Source organism: Hyperolius riggenbachi, chromosome 4 (genome assembly GCF_040937935.1).
Source record: "Hyperolius riggenbachi isolate aHypRig1 chromosome 4, aHypRig1.pri, whole genome shotgun sequence".
NCBI lineage: Eukaryota > Metazoa > Chordata > Amphibia > Anura > Hyperoliidae > Hyperolius > Hyperolius riggenbachi.
The window spans coordinates 402328775-402347882 of NC_090649.1; the positions used below are offsets into that span (position 1 = coordinate 402328775).

The following is a 19108-nucleotide window of genomic DNA, read 5'->3' on the forward strand; positions in this document are numbered from 1 at the left end:
CCAGTACTAAAAAATGTTGCTGTTTGTAATAAATTCCAGAAATTAAACCATGGAGAGGAAAGATTTTACAATGGGCAAACACTGACCAAATCAGTTATACTTGGATACTATAAAGAAAAAAAGTAATTTTATTAATTATGTTATTTTGACTCCAGTTCCTCTTTCAGCTTCATTTGTCCTTTACGGCCGCCTGGCCCGAGGTCAATAGTTTATTTCTGATAATGCTCCGCCTGCCTGTGACTTGAAGCAAAGCTTACTTTTGGCACAACTTGCATAGTGCAAATGACCCAGTTTAAGACAGGTCACACAGAGAGTTATCTGCTAAACACCTAAAGACGCAACACACATTGTATTTGGTTTGAGAAGGCATCTACAGGAACTAACTTATTGCAGACATAGAGATTAATCATGGCTGTATTCAGACAGAACACCATACTTTACATATTCCCCAACTCCCCCTCCATAAGAGAGCCTGAGATTTAGGTCAAAGTAGGTGTGTAATAGCGGACAACAGCAACATACCATACAAACATACAGTTCTGAATATCCTGATCATATCCATTCTAGCCCTTTTTGTGCCCTATTAACACTAGGGATGACCAAAAAGATGCACTTTGAAAATGGACCAATTAATTTAAACCTGGGTTTGAATTGATTGATCCATTTTCAAACTGCATATATTTGTATACAAATTTGCATACATTTGCATCAACTCAGAAATCTTTGCATCTCATTGACCATCCCTAATTAGCATCAATACTGGGTGGGAATACTGCTGCCTTCTTCACAAAATACTTGCTTTACAAAAGACTTCATGTTCAATGATCCGCAGTTGTGAAAGTTAGCTGGTTATACTCAGCTGTTGGAGTCTGGCGCCGGATGAATAATTTAAGCACGGAGTCTGTGACAGTGTTTAATTATCAATGGCAGATACTGTTTGATAGTTTTGCTGGCAATCTGGTGACAATAAGACCACACAGAATTACAGAAACTAAACTTCTGTTGTTATTCCAACAGGAGATGCAGGAATACTGATTTTTTTTCAGCAACTTCTGAAAATGAATAGTAGACATTATATATCTCAGTCTAGGATGTCTACCCTGCTGGAGACCAGGAATCTCTGCTTGCTATACAGTGACCTGGTAAAGATACATGTAAGTACAATACGATTTTGTTATGAAATGTTCCCAGGTGCATAACCATCCTCCCACACAAGATCCAGAAAAGATGCATGTTTAAAAAAATGCAAAGCACTGCACAACGTAATGCATACTACCCTTTTTTTATATATTGGGTACTGGTGCCCCATGCGTTTATTAATTGGAAAGTGGGAAAAAACTACCGTATGCATGGGTATATGTCATTATGTGTTTTACCGTCTGGATGCGAACCATTTTCCTGCCACAATATACATAGAAAACCAGTGAAGCCACGGTCATTCCCTTCTCCCTCTACAACAATGACAGATCATACTTCTTCCACAATGAAGAGACATCAAATCAAAACTATTAGTGCATGTGATATTCAGATTCAAAATTAGTGCTCCACATTCCAATACCAATATTGACTGGCTCTTATATAGATTTATTGATATAGGAGGAAGTGAAGACTTTTCCATGTCAAAATCAACTGTTAGGCAACGTTCAAACTGGCAATAAAACTATTTCACATAGTGGAAAGAATTGGAACGCTAGTATGGGTGGTCTGAGATAATTCTGGATCGGCCAGATGAAATGGATTTCGACGGAGTCCAATAGAATCAATGCTAGTCAATGAGAGCGGATGGTGTCTGTTTCCACCAGGCTACTCGCTGCGTATGTTTCGCAAAATACTCACCTGCCACTGTCCATTTGGGTTTGCCGCCACTACTGCTGCTGTCTATTTGGGTCCTTGCACATTAAAAACGCCAATATATCAATCTGATCAAGCCCCATCAGAGGCATCAGGCTACAAATGGTTTGCAAAAGACCAATGGGAATGGTGCCTCCCCAGGGTTTTAGTTTGTTCACTGAGTACTGGACCAATGAAAACCCTCCCTGGTGCTCAGGAAGGATTCCAATAGGTCTTTAGCAAACCAATACGTTCCTGATGGGGCTCACGGATTGGTATACTGGCGTCTCTAGCATGCAAGAACCCCAAACGGACAGCTGTGGCACAGGAACATAATGACAGGTACAGAGCAAGTGGGAATGTGAAAATGGAGTGGAAAACCAGATGAAGAACTGATGCCCAATGAAACTAACTGATACGTTTACTGGATGAAAAAAGGATCTGTTTACAGTGTGAACCCTGCCTTGTCCCCTGCAATAACTGAGAAGTGATTGCTGAAGTCACAGAACATAACAGCTCTGTACTAGAGGAAGTGTAATAAAATGCCATAAAGCAAACGGCTTCTAGATTTTCATTGATGAAATAAGTTCAACTGCCTCCAAATGTGAATAGCCCAGAGAAAAGCACCCATTAACTACAGTTCTAAGAAAAACAAACAAACGGGTGTCTTTACAAATACTGTAGAGGGAAATATAATTACAGTATAGGAAATAGGATGGCCACTGTTAGCATTTATAGTTATTCACCCTTTTATACTAGCTTTTCTGCTAGCAAAGATATAGTTTACCTTATAAGTAACCTCCAGCAATACATAGCACGGTGTGTTTGTATCCACATCAACAGGGACCAGAAGCCTCGGCTCAGCAGCCAACACATAGAGGTGCCGCAAAGCTTGCAGATGATACCTGTATACACACAAACATATCATGGTTGTTACTCACAGTGACTTTAAAAAGAACAAAGCATACTAAACAGATAGAACGTTTTGAGAGACTTATCCAGATGATTAAAAACTAGAGTAAATGAAACATTGCTCTAACCCTACTAAATTGAGTAGGGATTTAATGATTTGCTATGGACAACATGATTAACCACATAGCACATTTCTATAGGACTGGTCACCCAGATTATCTATCTGGGTGGCCAGTCCTATAGAAATGTGCAATTTGCATGCCGATAGGAAAGTATCGCTATTTCTTGGTGTGAGGGAGGATGGGGGAGGCTCTGGGGGACTCTGGCGACAGGTTCCGGGGGAAAAATTAGTGATGGGTTCTGGGAGAGATTAGTGACAGGGTCTGGGGAAAAATTAGTGACAGGGTCTGGGGGAGATTAGTGACAGGGTCTGGGGGAGAAATTAGTGACAGGGTCAGGCTACTGTGGGTTGGGGATTCCAGTTAGTGCAAGTCATGGGAGAGGAGGATGTTAGGCTTAGCCATTATAAAGCAGTGAAGGAGGTTATGGTTGGGATAGGTAGTGGAGTTAGGGGTAGAAAATGATGCATCTTGCAGACCTCGTGTCCCAACAGCCAGTGGTAAAGAGGATTCTTGATGCTAGAATTTTATGTACCTCAACACAGTTTTTGTAATTGCAGTTCCAAGGACAAGATAAGACAAATAATGCAGGTTACCCCCTTCATGACTCCTAAATGATACCCAACCATAACCCACTTCCTAAGAGTAACCACATCTGATTCCCAATATCAACACTTACACACACATAAACTAACCTCTACCTACCCCATCCTCTAACCCTCCTAGTCATTGCCTAAACATATGGAATGTTTTATAATAATCTACTTACCATGTACTTCCAATCTGCCAAGTTGAAATGAGCTGGTATTAGTGAATTGAATTAATGTAATAGAATGCAAAGGAATGCAAATTACAGGGCATACAGATTTCTATGGCTAAGATGGAATGCAGTTTAGCGAACGTGTAAGCCAACTCCCTGCATGAACAAAGCTCCAGGCTTCCTAATAGCTAACACAAGAACTAAATGACATTTACCCGGCTTAAATGTGTCATACAGTACAGCTCTGCAAAGATCAAAACTAATACAGTTGTACAACAATAATTCTACACATCACAATATCACTCTAAATGCATAAAAAAAAACTTTTATGGCCAACCATTCACATTGTATTATTCGCTGGAGCTCATCATTGTGACCCGGGTCAATGAACAGCCAGAGATAAGCAATTGCTGGTGCCATATGGAAACTTCAGGAAAACCTACAGGGAACATTGCCGTGGGTTTCGTTACGATTCGTCCCGATATTGCTCGCTGTTACAGCCGCACACCAAATTGACCACGACTACCCGAAGTATACATGCGACCAATGTCAGATCGAAATTGGTCGCATCATCAATTGGGCATTCTCTTGGCGGCACCTTTTTTTTAGTCGATTCGATAATTATTTAATCAGATGGTCGATAGGCCGCCAAGTCGAGAGATAAATGGCTATCTTTAGGCATTATTATCAAAACAATAAAACAAAAGAGCACAGATTAACATTGACATAAAGAAGACATCCAGGGCTATACTCACCTATTATCTGTGCTGTGTACAGGAAAGTGAGGATAAATGGCACACAACAGAGCTGCTATTGAAGAGTTTGAGGTGCTCAGTGAATACCTGAAAATATAACATTGCAAGACATTGACAAATTATTGTATTTTTTTAAAAAATTTTTTTAACTAATTATTCTGGACTTGTCAAACTAGGTATTACTGAAATGAGATGGCAAGGTGCCCGATGCTTCTGAAAACTGTGAAATTTAGTTCAGTAACTTTGGCCTGAGCCATACAATGGAAGAAAGAGGATGTTCTTATTAAAAACGGATTAAGATTAAATGTAAACCTAACTATTTCATGACTAATTAGAAAAGGTTTCCAAGATAAAATTGCCATTACAGAATTTCACTTACATTCTTCTCTTCCCATGGGGATTGATTTACAAAGCTTACTTATTTTTCACCTTAACAGTAAGGAGAGCTAATGCGTGAGATAAACAGATAAGGAAATAATCATAAATAAAGGTCCATACTCACCTCACAATTAAACTGCTGCAGACAAACGACAGATCGTTCTAATAACAGCAGATCTTGGTGGGTGTGCACAGTCACCACAGGTCGATCGTTAAAGATCTGTCCGGTCAGATCTTGATCGATGCCTGACCCCATTGTTCTCCATGCTCCCCCATCCACCGGAAACCGCTCAGGTCATTGTCCCTCTGCATAGAAACACGTGTTGTCCGCCAGAGGCTGACGACGCGCATGTATCATCATAGCTACTCTGTTGCCTGGCAGGGATCGGTATCTGATCCCTTGGGTGACAGAGCTCATGAAGATATCTGCAGGTGAGTACATAGCTTTAAGTCATTTTAAGGAGAGATAAATTGTGAGTTAATAAGTAATGGGAGGTATTTTAACAGAAAAACTTTGTGAATCAGTACCATAGATACAATGGGATGCAAAAGTTTGGCAAACCTTGTTAATTTTTTATGATTTTCCAGTATAAACTGTTGATTCTTACGATAAAAAAATGTCTGTTAAATATATCATATAGGAGACACACACAGTGATATTTGAGAAGTGAAATGAAGTTTATTGGATTTACAGAAAGTGTGAAATAATTGTTTAACCACTTCACCACTGAGGGATTTTACCCCTTGAGCACCAGAGCAATTTTCACCTTTCAGCGCTCCTTCCATTCATTTGTCTATAACGTTATCATTACTTATCACAATTAAATGAACTACCGTATATACTCGCAAGCAAGCCGAATTTTTGACCCCCCAAAAGTGGGCCAAAAGTTGGGGGGTCGGCTTGCTTGCGAGTCACGTTGGTCGGTGGTCGTAGGCCCCCCCCCCCCCCCCCCCGGCCGCTATTAGCTTACCCTGCGGCTGCCGGCTTCCAATAGTCCCCTCTCCGTCTCCCGGGCATGTAAATAGATCACAGCAGCTCGCTCCACGGCGGCTGCTGTGTGATGACAGGATTGGAAGCTGTAGGCAGAGCGGTTTCCATAGCAACGGCGATACACATCGCCGTTACAGGAAGCCGCTCTCCCTACAGCTTCCTGTCATCACACAGCAGCCGCCGTGGAGCGAGCTGCTGTGATCTATTTACATGCCCGGGAGACGGAGAGGTCACTATTGGAAGCCGGCAGCCGCAGGGTAAGCTAATAGCAGCGGCGACCGCAGGGGGACGGGGGTTGCCTGAGGCGGGGGGCACTATACTAGCTATACTGGGCACTATACTAGCTATGGGGGGCACTATACTAGCTATACTGGGCACTGTACTAGCTATGGGGGGCACTATACTAGCTATACTGGGCACTATACTAGCTATGGGGGGCACTAAACTAGCTATAATGGGGCACTATACTAGCTATACTGGGGCACAATACTAGCTATACTGGGGCACAATACTAGTTATACTGGGGCACAATACTAGCTATACTGGGGCACTATACTAGCTATACTGGGCACTATACTGGCTATACTGAGCACTATACTAGCTATACTGAGCACTATACTAGCTATACTGGGCAATATACTAGCTATACTGGGGCACTATACTAGCTATACTGGGCACTATATTAGCTATACTGGGCACTTCACTAGCTATACTGGGCACTACCTACCCATACTGGGCACTATACTAACTATACTGGGACACACTGGGGGGGATCACACGGCCAGCATTTCCTACCCCCGGCTTATATGAGGGTCAATCATTTTTTCCTGGTTTTTCAGGAAAAAGTTGGGGGGTCGGCTTATATGCGGGTCGGCTTGTTTGCGAGTATATGCGGTATATCTTGTTTTTTCCGCCACCAATTAGGCTTTCTTTAGGTGGGACATTATGCCAAGAATTATTTTAATTTAAATATGTTTTAATGGGAAAATAGGAAAAATGTGGGAAATAAATCATTATTTTTCAGTTTTCAGCCATTATAGTTTTTAAATAATGCATGCTACTGTAATTAAAACCCATGAAATGTATTTGCCCATTTGTCCCGGTTATAAAACCGTTTAAATTATGTCCCTATCACAATGTTTGGCGCCAATATTTTATTTGGAAATAAAGGTGAATTTTTTTCAGTTTTGTATCCATCCCTAATTACAAGCCCATAGTTTATAAAGTAACAGTGTTGTACCCTCCTGACATAAATATTTAAAAAGTTCAGTCCCTAAGGTAACTATTTATGTATTTTTTTTTTAATTGTAAATTTAATTTTTTTTTTAATTACAAAAAAAAAAAAAAAATGGGGAGTGTGGGAGGTAATGAGTTAATTTTTTGTGTATAAGTAATGTATTTGGATGTGAAAAATGCTTTAGGGTGTAGTTTTACTATTTGGCCACAAGATGGCAACAGTAACTTTTTGTTTAATGCGACCTCCAAGCGTCCTTCCAGACGCTTGGAGGAAGTACTAGGAGGCTGGGAACGTTTTTTTTTTTTCACAATGATCACAAGGATCATTGCGGGGCTTAGATCAACGAACGGGAATGGATTTTCCCGTTCATTGATCTCCGGGTGAGCGGCCGGTGGCGTGTTTACCCATGGGAGTGCGCACTAGAGCGAGCGGGAGCGCAGGCAGCGGCGGGAGCGCGGAAAGTACGGATTTCTCCGTCCCTGGGGGTTAAAGGATGGAAAAAGGGACGGAGAAATTTGTACGGACGGGGGTAAAGTGGTTAAATAAAATTAGGAAGGTGCATAAATTTGTCATTTTATTGATTCCAAAACCTTCAGAACTAATTATTGGAACTCAAATTGGCTTGGTAAGCTCAGTGACCCCTGACCTACATACACAGGTGAATCCAATTAAGATAAAGAGTATTTAAGGGGGTCAATTGTACTCTCTTTTTAATTTTCTCTGAAGAGTAGCAACATGGAGGTCTCAAAACAACTCTCAAATGACCTGAAGACAAAGATTGTTCACCATTATTGTTTAGGGCAGCGATCTGCAGACTAGGCTCTCCAGCTGTTAAGGAACTAATAGTCCCACAAAGCATTGCGGGGGGTCTGACAGCCACAGTCATGATTCATAAAGGCAAATGCATTGTGGGACTTGTAGTTCCTTAACAGCTGGAGAGCCAAGTTTGCAGATCACTGGTTTAGGGGTAGGATACAGAAAGCTGTATCAGAGATTTCAGCTGTCTGTTTCCACAGTTTGAGGAAATGGAAGACCACAGGCTCAGTTCAAGTTAAGGCTCGAAGTGGCAGACCAATAAAAATCTCGGAAAAACAGAAGCGACGAATGGTGAGAACAGTCAGGGTCAACCCACATACCAGCATTAAAGACCTACAACATCATCTTGCTGCAGATGGAGTCACTGTGCATCATTCTACCATTCGGTGCACTTTACACAAGGAGATGCTGTATTCGAGAGTGATGCCTAGGAAGCCTTTTCTCCGTCCACAGCACAAACAGAGCCACTTGAGGTATGCTAAAGTACATTTGAACAATCCAGCTTCATTTTGTAATAAGGTGCTGTGGACTGATGAAACTAAAATTGAGTTATTTGGGCATAACAAGGGGCGTTATGCATGGAGGAAAAACAACACACCATTCCAAGAAAAACACCTGCTACCTACAGTAAAATATGGTGGTGGTTCCATCATGCTGTTGAGCTGTGTGGCCAGTGCAGGGACAGGGAATATTGTCAAAGTTGAGGGACGCATGGATTCCACTCAGTATCAGCAGATTCTAGAGACCAATATCGAGGAATCAGTGACAAAGCTGAAGCTGCGCCGGGGCTGATCTTTCAACAAGACAATGACCCTAAATACTGATCAAAATCCACTAAGGCATTCATGCAGAGGAACAAGTACAACGTTCTGGAATGGCCATCTCAGTCCCCAGACCTGAATAGAATTGAAAATCTGTGGTGTGAGTTAAAGGGAACCTAAACGGAGAAGGATATATATTTTTTCTTTTAAAATAATACCAGTTGCCTGATTCTCCTGCTGATCCTGTGTCTCTAATACTTTTAGCCACAGCCCCTGAATAAGCATACAGATCAGGTCCTCTGACTGAAGTCAGACTGGATTAGCTGCATGCTTGTTTCAGGTCTGTGATTCAGCCACTACTGCTGCCAAAGAGATCAGCAGGCCTGCCAGGCAACTGGTATTGTTTAAAAGGAAACATCGATATCCCGCTCAATTTAGGTTCCCTTTAAAGAGAGCTGTCCATGCTCGGAAGCCATCAAACCTGAATGAACTAGAGATGTTTTGTCAAGAGGACTGGTCCAAAATACCTTCAACCAGAATCTAGACTCTCATCGGAACCTACAGGAAGCGTTTAGAGGCTGTAATTTCTGCAAAAGAAGGATCTACTAAAGGATGTACTAAATATTGATTTCATTTCTTTTTTGTGGTACCCAAATTTATGCACCTGCCTGATTTTGTTTAAACAATTATTGCACACTAAATCCAATAAACTTAATTTCACTTTTCAAATATCATTGTGTGTGTCTCCTATATGATATATTTAACTGACATTTTTTATCATAACCACCAATGATTTATACAGGAAAATCATGACAATTAACAAGGTTGCCCAAACTTTCGCACCCCACTGTACCTCAACAGACAAAATATGAAAAGTAAGTAAAGTTCTCCTCAGCCGGCACACAGACAGCAATTAACATCTATAGTGAAGAACTAAAATCTTCCTTATGGTCATACGGATGCTGTATCCCTGTTCATAGAGAAATTCAGATCATGATCATCATCATCATTATTGTAGAAAAATGCTACTCACCTTCCCCCACCCAAAAACAGAAGCCCAAGTGCCATGTGGTGAGCCAGGTGGAAACCATAGTTCATCTCTCCCCCAGTCTTCTTGTGCATGAATCTGCATAACTGTAGAACTTTGAGGTTGCCAGAGCCAGCCATTACCATAGCGAGAGATAAGAGTACCACACTAAGGCACGTCTCCAGGTTATAGTGACCTGTCTAGAAGAAAGCATGACACAAGAGAAAGCTATGTGATTATTCTGAAAGCCAAACAGTTCAGAGATATCAATAAAAAAAAAAGTAATGTGAATGGAACTTTGCAAACAGTAAGAAGAAAAACAAACAAACAAACAAACAAAAAAACACCCAAACTGACTGTACAAGGCTTATCATGGAAAATACCATTCCAAAATAAGAAATGAAAGCCTGCTGAATGCCAGACAGAAGCTGCAAACCTACACTGTAACCACTTGCCGACCGCCTTAAGCCAATGGGCGGCGGCAAGGGCTGGGCCCAAACGACCGCAATACGCCCATCGGCGGTGGCGGGCGTGGTTATGCGGCGAATGACGCGATCAGCCGCTGGCGACTGGCTCTGCCCCCCTCGCGCTGTAACCCGCCGGCCGTTCGGAAGTGCTGGCGGGTTACTAGCACCCGGATCGCCGCTCACAATGCGTATAATAGGCTTTGTAATGTATACAAAAAAGCCTATTATACAGGCTGCCTCCTGCCCTGGTGGTCCCAGTGTCCGAGGGACAACCAGGGCAGGCTGCAGCTACCCTAGTCTGCACCCAAGCACACCGATCTCCCTCCCCCTTCCTTCTGATCGCCCACAGCACCCCTCAGACCCTCCCTGCCCACCTCCCAGACCACTGTTTGCACCCAATCACCCCCCTAATCACCCATCAATCACTCCCTGTCACTATCTGTCAACGCTGTTTTTTTTTAACCCTAAACTGCCCCCTGCTCCCTCCTGATCACCCCCCTACCCCTCAGATTCTCCCCAGACCCCCCCCCCCCCCCAGTGTACTGTATGCCTCTATCCCCCCTGTAATAACCCACTGATCACCTGTCCATCACCTGTCAATCACCCGTCAATCACCCCCTGTCACTGCCACCCATCAATCAGCCCCTAACCTGCCCCTTGCGGGCAATCTGATCACCCACCCCAATAGATCGCCCGCAGATCCGACATCAGATCACCTCCCAAGTGCAGTGTTTACATCTGTTCTCTCCTCTAAACACCCACTAATTACCCATCAATCACCCCCTATCACCACCTATCACTGTTACCCATCAGATTAGACCCTAATCTGCCCCTTGCGGGCACCCAATCACCCGCCCACATGCTCAGATTGCCCTCAGACCCCCCCCCCCCCCCTTATCAATTCGCCAGTGCATTATTTACATCTGTTCTTCCCTGTAATAACCCACTGATCACCTGTCAATCACCCATCAATCACCCCCTGTCACTGCCACCCATCAATCAGCCACTAACCTGCCCCTCGCGGGCAATCTGATCACCCACCCACACCAATAGATCACCCGCAGATCCGACGTCAGATCACCTTCCAAGTGCAGTGTTCACATCTGTTCTCTACCCTAAACACCCACTAATTACCCATCAATCACCCATCAATCACCCCCTATCACCACCTGTCACTGTTACCCATCAGATTAGACCCTAATCTGCCCCTTGCGGGCACCCAATCACCCGCCCACACGCTCAGATTGCCCTCAGACCCCCCCCCCCCTTATCAATTCGCCAGTGCATTATTTACATCTGTTCTTCCCTGTAATAACCAACTGATCACCTGTCAATCACCCATCAATCACCCCCTGTTACTGCCACCCATCAATCAGCCCCTAACCTGCCCCTTGTGGGCAATCTGATCACCCACCCACACCAATAGATCGCCCGCAGATCCGACGTCAGATCACCTCCCAAGTGCAGTGTTTACATCTGTTCTCTACCCTAAACACCCACTAATTACCCATCAATCACCCCCTATCACCACCTGTCACTGTTACCCATCAGATTAGACCCTAATCTGCCCCTAGGGCACCCAATCACCCGCCCACAGCCTCAGAACGCCCTCAGACCCCAGCCCTGATCACCTCGCCAGTGCATTGCTTGCATCTATTTCCCCCCTCTAATCACACCTTGAGACACCCATCAATCACCTCCTGTCACCCCCTAGCACACCTACCCATCAGATCAGGCCCTAATTTGCCCTGTGTGGGCTCCTGATCACTCGGCCAAACCCTCAGATCCCCCTCAGACCCCCTTCCGATCACCTTCCCAGTGCATTGATTGCATCTATTTTCCCCTCTAACCACCCCCTTCAATCATACCGATCAATCACCTCCTGTCACCCCCCTAGCACTCCTATCAATCAGATCAGGCCCAATACAACCTGTCATCTAAGAGGCCAACCTGCTTATGACCGGTTCCACAAAATTTGCCCCCTCATAGACCACCTGTCATCAAAATTTGCAGATGCTTATACCCCTGAACAGTCATTTTGAGAAATTTGGTTTCCAGACTACTCACGGTTTTGGGCCCGTAAAATGCCAGGGCAGTATAGGAACCCCACAAGTGACCCAATTTTAGAAAGAAGACACCCAAAGGTATTCCGTTAGGAGTATGGTGAGTTCATAGAAGATTTTATTTTTTGTCACAACGGAATACCTTTGGGTGTCTTCTTTCTAAAATGGGGTCACTTGTGGGGTTCCTATACTGCCCTGGCATTTTAGGGGCCCTAAACCGTGAACCGGGGGCCCTAAACCGTGATGAGTAGTCTAGAATCCAAATGCCTCAAAATGGCAAAATGACCTGTGAATAGGACGTTAGGCCCCTTAGCGCACCTAGGTTGCAAAAAAGTGTCACACATGTGGTATCGCCGTACTCAGAAGAAGTAGTATAATGTGTTTTGGGGTGTATTTTTATACATACCCATGCTGGGTGGGAGAAATCTCTCTGTAAATGGACAATTGTGTGTAAAAAAAAATCAAATAATTGTCAATTACAGAGATCTTTCTCCTACCCAGCATCTGTATGTGTAAAAATACACCACAAAACACATTATACTACTTCTCCTGAGTACGGCGGTACTACATGTGTGGCACTTTTTAGCACCCTAAGTGCGCTAAGGGACCCAAAGTCCAATGAGTACCTTTAGGATTTCACAGGTCATTTTGCGACATTTGGTTTCAAGCCTACTCCTCACGGTTTAGGGCCCCCTAAAATGCCAGGGCAGTATAGGAACCCCACAAATGACCCCATTTTAGAAAGAAGACACCCAAAGGTATTCCGTTAGGAGTATGGTGAGTTCATAAAAGATTTTATTTTTTGTAAAATACATGAGTTTTAATTACGGTAGCATGTATTAATTTTAAACTATTATGGCCAAAAACTGAGAAATAATGAATTTTTTTCCACTTCTTTCTTAATTTTCCTGTTAAAATGGATTTAGAAAAAAATAATTCTTAGCAAAATGTACTACCCAAAGAAAGCCTAATTAGTGGCGGAAAAAAGATATAGACCAATTAATTGTGATAAGTAGCGATAAAGTTATTGGCGAATGAATTGGTGTATGCTTGGATGCATACGATTTTCGACATTGTAGGCTGAAGTGGTTAAAGAACAACTGTTAGCCATAATATGTCCCCCTAAAGAAATACACATGTAACTAGATAAATACTTGCTCTACTTACATAACAGATGTATTGCACTGTCCACCTATTAGATTTCATTCTTTTTTTAATATTCTTAATGAACTATCCCCCTCCTGGCAGTGGCTATCTTGGTTCCTAGGGTAGATTCTCCCCCCCCCCCTCACTCCCGATCCCCCTCCTCCCCGCACTTATTCTGAGCACAGTGGGGAGGATAAATGGAGCATGCACAGACTCACATAATAATGGCTCCAAGCGCTGCTGTTCTCATCTATTCTCTGCACTACCGCCGGCGGCAATGCAGAGAGTATACAGGGGAACTGCAGCGCCTGGAACCATTGTTAGGTGAGGCTGTGTGCGCCGCCTTTACCCTTCCCAATTGATCAGTGCGGGGAAGAAGGGGAATGCGACGGTGGCAGATGCAGCAGGCGGGCGGAGACCGAGTGGACATGCTATTAGAGGAGGGGGGCAGAGGAGAGACAGGAGATAGCCTCTGCCCCCCCTCCTTGCGCTCTAACAACGGCTAGATCCACCGCAGTGAAGGGGAGACAAGGCGGCCAATCGCAGCGCAGAGGTGAGTGATAGAGGCTTCAGCCAATCAGGCTGATTCAGCCTGCCTGTCACTTCTCTTCTGCGGCCGTGCGTACTCTCTTAGAGCCTGGCGGCATGAGGAGGAAAAACCTATCAGGGAAAAAAGTAAGATTGATTTTAAATGTTTGAATTGCCTTGTTAGCACCCTTTTTTGCTGTGTAACACCCTGCAATAGAAAATGTATTTTGCATTTAATGCCTAACAGTTACGCTTTAAAAAATGTTCCATTTAAAAAAAAAAAAAACAATTCGCACACAAGGGTAACAGCACATGTAACACAAACAATTTAACATTGGATTTATGTATTTAAAAACAATTTGGGCCCTAGTTATAAAGGTGTTAAAATGGCAATAATACAATGGGCCTGATTCACTAAGACGTGTTTTGTAAAAATTTCATGTGAAGTAAAATTACCTCATGCAGAAAAACTTTTTTTTGTTTAGTATACTCTAAGATTTCACACATGCTGTAGAAGTTTGGTAATTCCCCGAAAAACATAGCTTCAGTTCACTAAGACCTGTTTGCTAAACAGTAGAATTCTAACCCACTGTGGAGTAGGTCTGGCAGCAAGCTGTGTTCCACTACAGTGATGTTCTCCCACTTCTGTGCTGTGACAACATTACAATAGTAAGAGGCATCCCCAGCATCCCTTTAGACTGGCATGTCCCCTTCTTTTCCCTCTGAATCGGTCAGTCTTTCTTAACATTTTATTTTTAATAGCAGCCTAGATAAACTTTCAATGAACATGAGACACCCAAGGCTTGGATGATTTCACCAGTTGCTCCTCGGCATCTTGGAGCAGGAGTCTAAAGGGATATTGTCTAAAGTGCTGCAGGGGAAACCGCATCCTGTGCCAGCTCTCTTCTCTGCTGGCTGGGGGAGGAAAACTTGTTCCACCCGGCAGTATATCGGCACCAATGGAGGAAGCAGCAGGATTTGGCGACTCCTCCTATTGGCTGGCTGCTTTGTAACATTTTGTAACATTTTATCGAATCCCAATTGTTGGTTAACGACATCTCAAAGCGGTGGATGAAAACCTCACTTCACACTTGGTTTTACTAAATGCTCTAATCTTTGTAAATTGATATTTCTTGACATTTATTGAGGTATTTACCGCACACATTGGTAATTTACCTCACTGGCCTGTAATTTAAGCTTGCTATGCGGTAATAGCTTTAACCACCCTGGCGTTCTGATTAAATCGCCAGGGTGGCTGCGGGAGGGTTTTTTTTAAATAAAAAAAAAACTATTTCATGCAGCCAACTGAAAGTTGGCTGCATGAAAGCCCACTAGAGGGCGCTCCGGAGGCGATCTTCCGATCGCCTCCGGCGCCCAGAATAAACAAGGAAGGCCGCAATGAGCGGCCTTCCTTGTTTTGCTTATATCGTCGCCATAGCGACGAGCGGAGTGACGTCATCGACGTCAGCCGACGTCCTGACGTCAGCCGCCTCCGATCCAGCCCTTAGCGCTGGCCGGAACTTTTTGTTCCGGCTACGCTGGGCTCAGGCGGCTGGGGGGACCCTCTTTCGCCGCTGCTCGCGGCGAATCGCCGCAGAGCGGCGGCGATCAGGCAGCACACGCGGCTGGCAAAGTGCCGGCTGCGTGTGCTGCTTTTTATTTCATTAAAATCGGCCCAGCAGGGCCTGAGCGGCAGCCGCTGGCGGTGTTGGACGAGCTGAGCTCGTCCAAACCGCTCAGCTGGTTAATGAATACACATTTAACAAAATGTTCGGTAAAATCAAACCTCTGAAGTGATGACAACACAATACCTAGCTTCAATCCTGCTCAGCTCTGTGAAGAAAGAAGGGACAACTAACAGTGCCTGAGCAGGGGGCATTTGTGAGAATTTTTTGACACAAGGTACATTGAAGATGATTGTTGTTCTCCTGCTACATGAATGACTATCCAGGTAACTGATTGTCAACATTAATGATATAAAGGTCTTTACAGTATTCCATTCTATTGGCATACAGTTGGTCGATTTACAAATAAAACCTAGACACCAACTCAGGATGAGTCCCGAGAAGATAAAGCACTAATAGCATTCAATCTACTGAGCAAATAAAATTGTTTTCAGTCTAAATGGCAAGATCCAACTCTTCTGAAAACAGTATGTAAAAGAAAGGAAAAACACAATCGAGAGCCCCAATAGTGTATTATTGATGATAAAGGAATGCCAAGGTAGCAGCAATAAGAAATATACTCACAAGTACGGGATGCCGAGTTCAGGCAACCACTTAAAGCACTTATGGGGATATTAGGCCTGTCCCCACTCAGGCTAAAAAGTTGCTCTCTGTAGAAGGGGTGTTCACCCATTCACCAGGTGGATAAAAATAATTGCAATGGAAACAGAGGCGCCAGCAGAGTAAAAATAGATCATAGGTAAAAACAGATAAAAGTTGGGGGCAAGGGTGGACTTACCTCCCCAAAACCAAAACACAACCCAGTGCAGTTTCTAGGCTAAAATGCACCCAGGGCGAGGGTGTAAAAATTGCGCCCCCCCCCCCGAGCAAGGTATGAGTGCCCGCAGTATAGGTTAGCCAGGTCTAGTTTCACTTAGTATAGGTCCCCTCAGTATAGGTAGCCAAGAATAGGTACCCCAGTATGAGTAGCCAGGCATAGGTGAGCCAGTATAGTTGCCCCCGCTAAAGGTTAGCCAGGTAGGTGCCTCCAGTATAGGTAGCCAGTATAGTTGCCCCCAGTATAGGTTAGATAGGCAGGCGCCCCCGGTATAAGTTAGATAGGTAGGTGCCCCAGTACAGGTTAGCTAGGTGGGTGCCTCTCATATAGGTAGCCAGAATAGTTGCCCCCAGCATAGGTTAGATAGATAGGTAGGTGCCCCCAGTATAGGTCATTTAGGTAGGTGTCTCCAATATAGGTAGCCAGTATAGTTGTCACCTGTATAGGCTAGCTAGGTAGCTAGGTGCCCCCAATACAGGTTAGATAAGTGCCCCCAGTATAGGTTAGATAAGTAGCTGCCCACCCCAGTATAGGTTAGATAGGTAGCTGCCCCCCAGTATAGGTTAGATAGGTAGGTGCCCCTGAGTATACGTTAGATAGGTGCCCCCCAGTATAGGTTAGATTAGGTAGCTGCCCCCCCTTCCAGTATAGGCTAGATTAGACAGGTGCCCCCCAGTATAGGTTAGATAGGTAGCTGCCCCCCAGCATAGGTTAGATTAGGTAGGTGCCCCCCAGTATAGGTTAGATAGGTAGCTGCCCCCCAGTGTAGGTTAGATAGGTAGCTGCCCCCCAGTGTAGGTTAGATTAGGTAGGTGCCCCCCAGTATAGGTTAGATAGGTAGTTGCCCCCCAGTGTAGGTTAGATTAGGTAAGTGCCCCCCAGTATAGGTTAGATTAGGTAGCTGCCCCCCAGCGTAGGTTAGATTAGGTAGGTGCCCCCCAGGATAGGTAGCTGCCCCCCAGTGTTGGTTAGATAGGTAGCTGCCCCCCAGTGTAGGTTAGATTAGGTAGGTGCCCCCCAGTATAGATTAGATAGGTAGCTGCCCCCCAGTGTAGGTTAGATTAGGTAGGTGCCCCCCAGTGTAGGTTAGATTAGGTAGGTGCCCCCCAGCGTAGGTTAGATTAGGTAGGTGCCCCCCAGGATAGGTTAGATAGGTAGCTGCCCCCCAGCGTAGGTTAGATTAGGTAGGTGCCCCCCAGGATAGGTTAGATAGGTAGCTGTCCCCCATAGTGGAGGGGGGAAGCACCGTAGCCGCGGGGAGGGCAACCCGACCTCTCCCTCCCTCTCCCGGGTCGCCCTCCGTGCTCCCCCCTCAGATGTATAGTGAGCAGCAGCAGCCAGGGAGGGAGCGCTGTATACAACATACCTCCCTGGCTCCAAGCGCTGCTCTCTCGTCGCCGGTCTTCTCCCATCTGCCTACACGCATATACATACGCTGCTTCCGGCTAAACAGGAAGCAGCGTGTGTATAAGCGTGTATGCAGAGAGGAGAAGACCGGCAACGAGAGAGCAGCGCTTGGAGCCAGGGAGGTGAGTTGTATACGGCGCTCCCTCCCTGGCTGCTGCTGCTCACTATACATCTGAGGGGGGAGCACGGAGGGCGGCCCGGGAGAGGGAGGGAGAGGTCGGGTTGCCCTCTCCGCGGATCCGGCTCCCCCCTCCATTACAGCGCCCCCCTCCAAACAGCGCCCCCGGGCGGTGGCACGCCCAGCACGGGGCTAGAAACGGGCATGACACAACCACTATGTATGGTTTAAACAATTTGTACTCCAGAACAAATGCAACGCGTTTCGCGGGTCTCTAGCCCGCTTCCTCAGGCAATAATAAAGATAGGAGTAACTCAGAAGTTGTGTAGCCAAGTACAGCACCTTCTGAAAACAGGTACACTTATTAAGCCAAAAGGTCACTAGTCTCTCACTTCGATTTAACCCCCAAGCCTATCTTCAAAACCAGTCAAACTATACAAAAAAAAAAAAAACCTCTCCTCCCACACTTGATGAGCACAGCCAGAGCACCAATTCCAGTTTTGTAAAAGTCAACTACCTTCTCTACTCTGATGAAGTGGGTTATCAGAATGGAGAGAGTTTGGGCAAAAGCGAAGCTGATTTTCATATCCCATGACAAGATTGACCGACTTTTGAAATTTTGGGCAGGATAGTATGAGTTTAAGGACACACAGGAATGTAAGCAGATAATGGCCTCTAACCCTTAGTAGTTTAAAATAACCCAAGGTGAAAATAAACTGATGAGATAAACAATTGTATTTATTCTACTACTCCTAAAAAGAACTTTGTTAGGTATCCCATGGTTTTCTTTTATATTTAACCTCCTGAGCATTACGCCACTCAGGAGGTTTTGTTACTTTTAGACCGATTTTTAAATAAATGTGCTAAATGGCTATAAACCCACTAGCTAGCAGTAGGCTAGCTAGAAGGAGTCTCCGGCACCCTCCAATCCCCGCCGCGCCCCCGTTTATACATTACCCAGCCTGGATCCAGCGATCGGCAGAGCCTCCCCTCTTCACTATGGGGAGGATCGCAGAGGACGTAATTCGCAAACCCGATCCTCCCCATAGAGAGACCAGAGGTGTGTCGGGAGGCTGCGCGATCGCTGGATCCAGGGGGGGGGGGGGGGGTGGTAATGTATAAACTGGGGGATCGCAGAGGAGCGGTGGGTGCCCGACACTAGAACTAGCTAGCCTAGTGCTAGCTAAAGGATTTACAGCCATTTCGCACATTTATTTATGGGGGACTCCTGGGGCCACAGAGTGGTATGCCCGACACACATTAAGTGTTAAATATTTGAAAAATAGAATGA

The 19108-nt window shown here is 44.8% G+C and overlaps 1 protein-coding gene across 2 annotated transcripts in view; it reads right to left on the reverse strand.

Annotated features, from left to right (window-relative positions):
* The window catches only part of ANAPC1 (anaphase promoting complex subunit 1), a 160915-nt gene that overhangs the window by 33219 nt on the left and 108588 nt on the right, over positions 1 to 19108 (reverse strand). For both annotated transcript variants that reach the window (XM_068232285.1, XM_068232284.1), the window contains 3 exons: positions 9593 to 9786; positions 4377 to 4463; positions 2618 to 2735 (listed from right to left, as the gene is read on the reverse strand). In XM_068232285.1, the coding sequence (XP_068088386.1) occupies positions 2618 to 2735; positions 4377 to 4463; positions 9593 to 9786 (399 nt within the window). The remainder of the gene's footprint in view (positions 1 to 2617; positions 2736 to 4376; positions 4464 to 9592; positions 9787 to 19108) is intronic.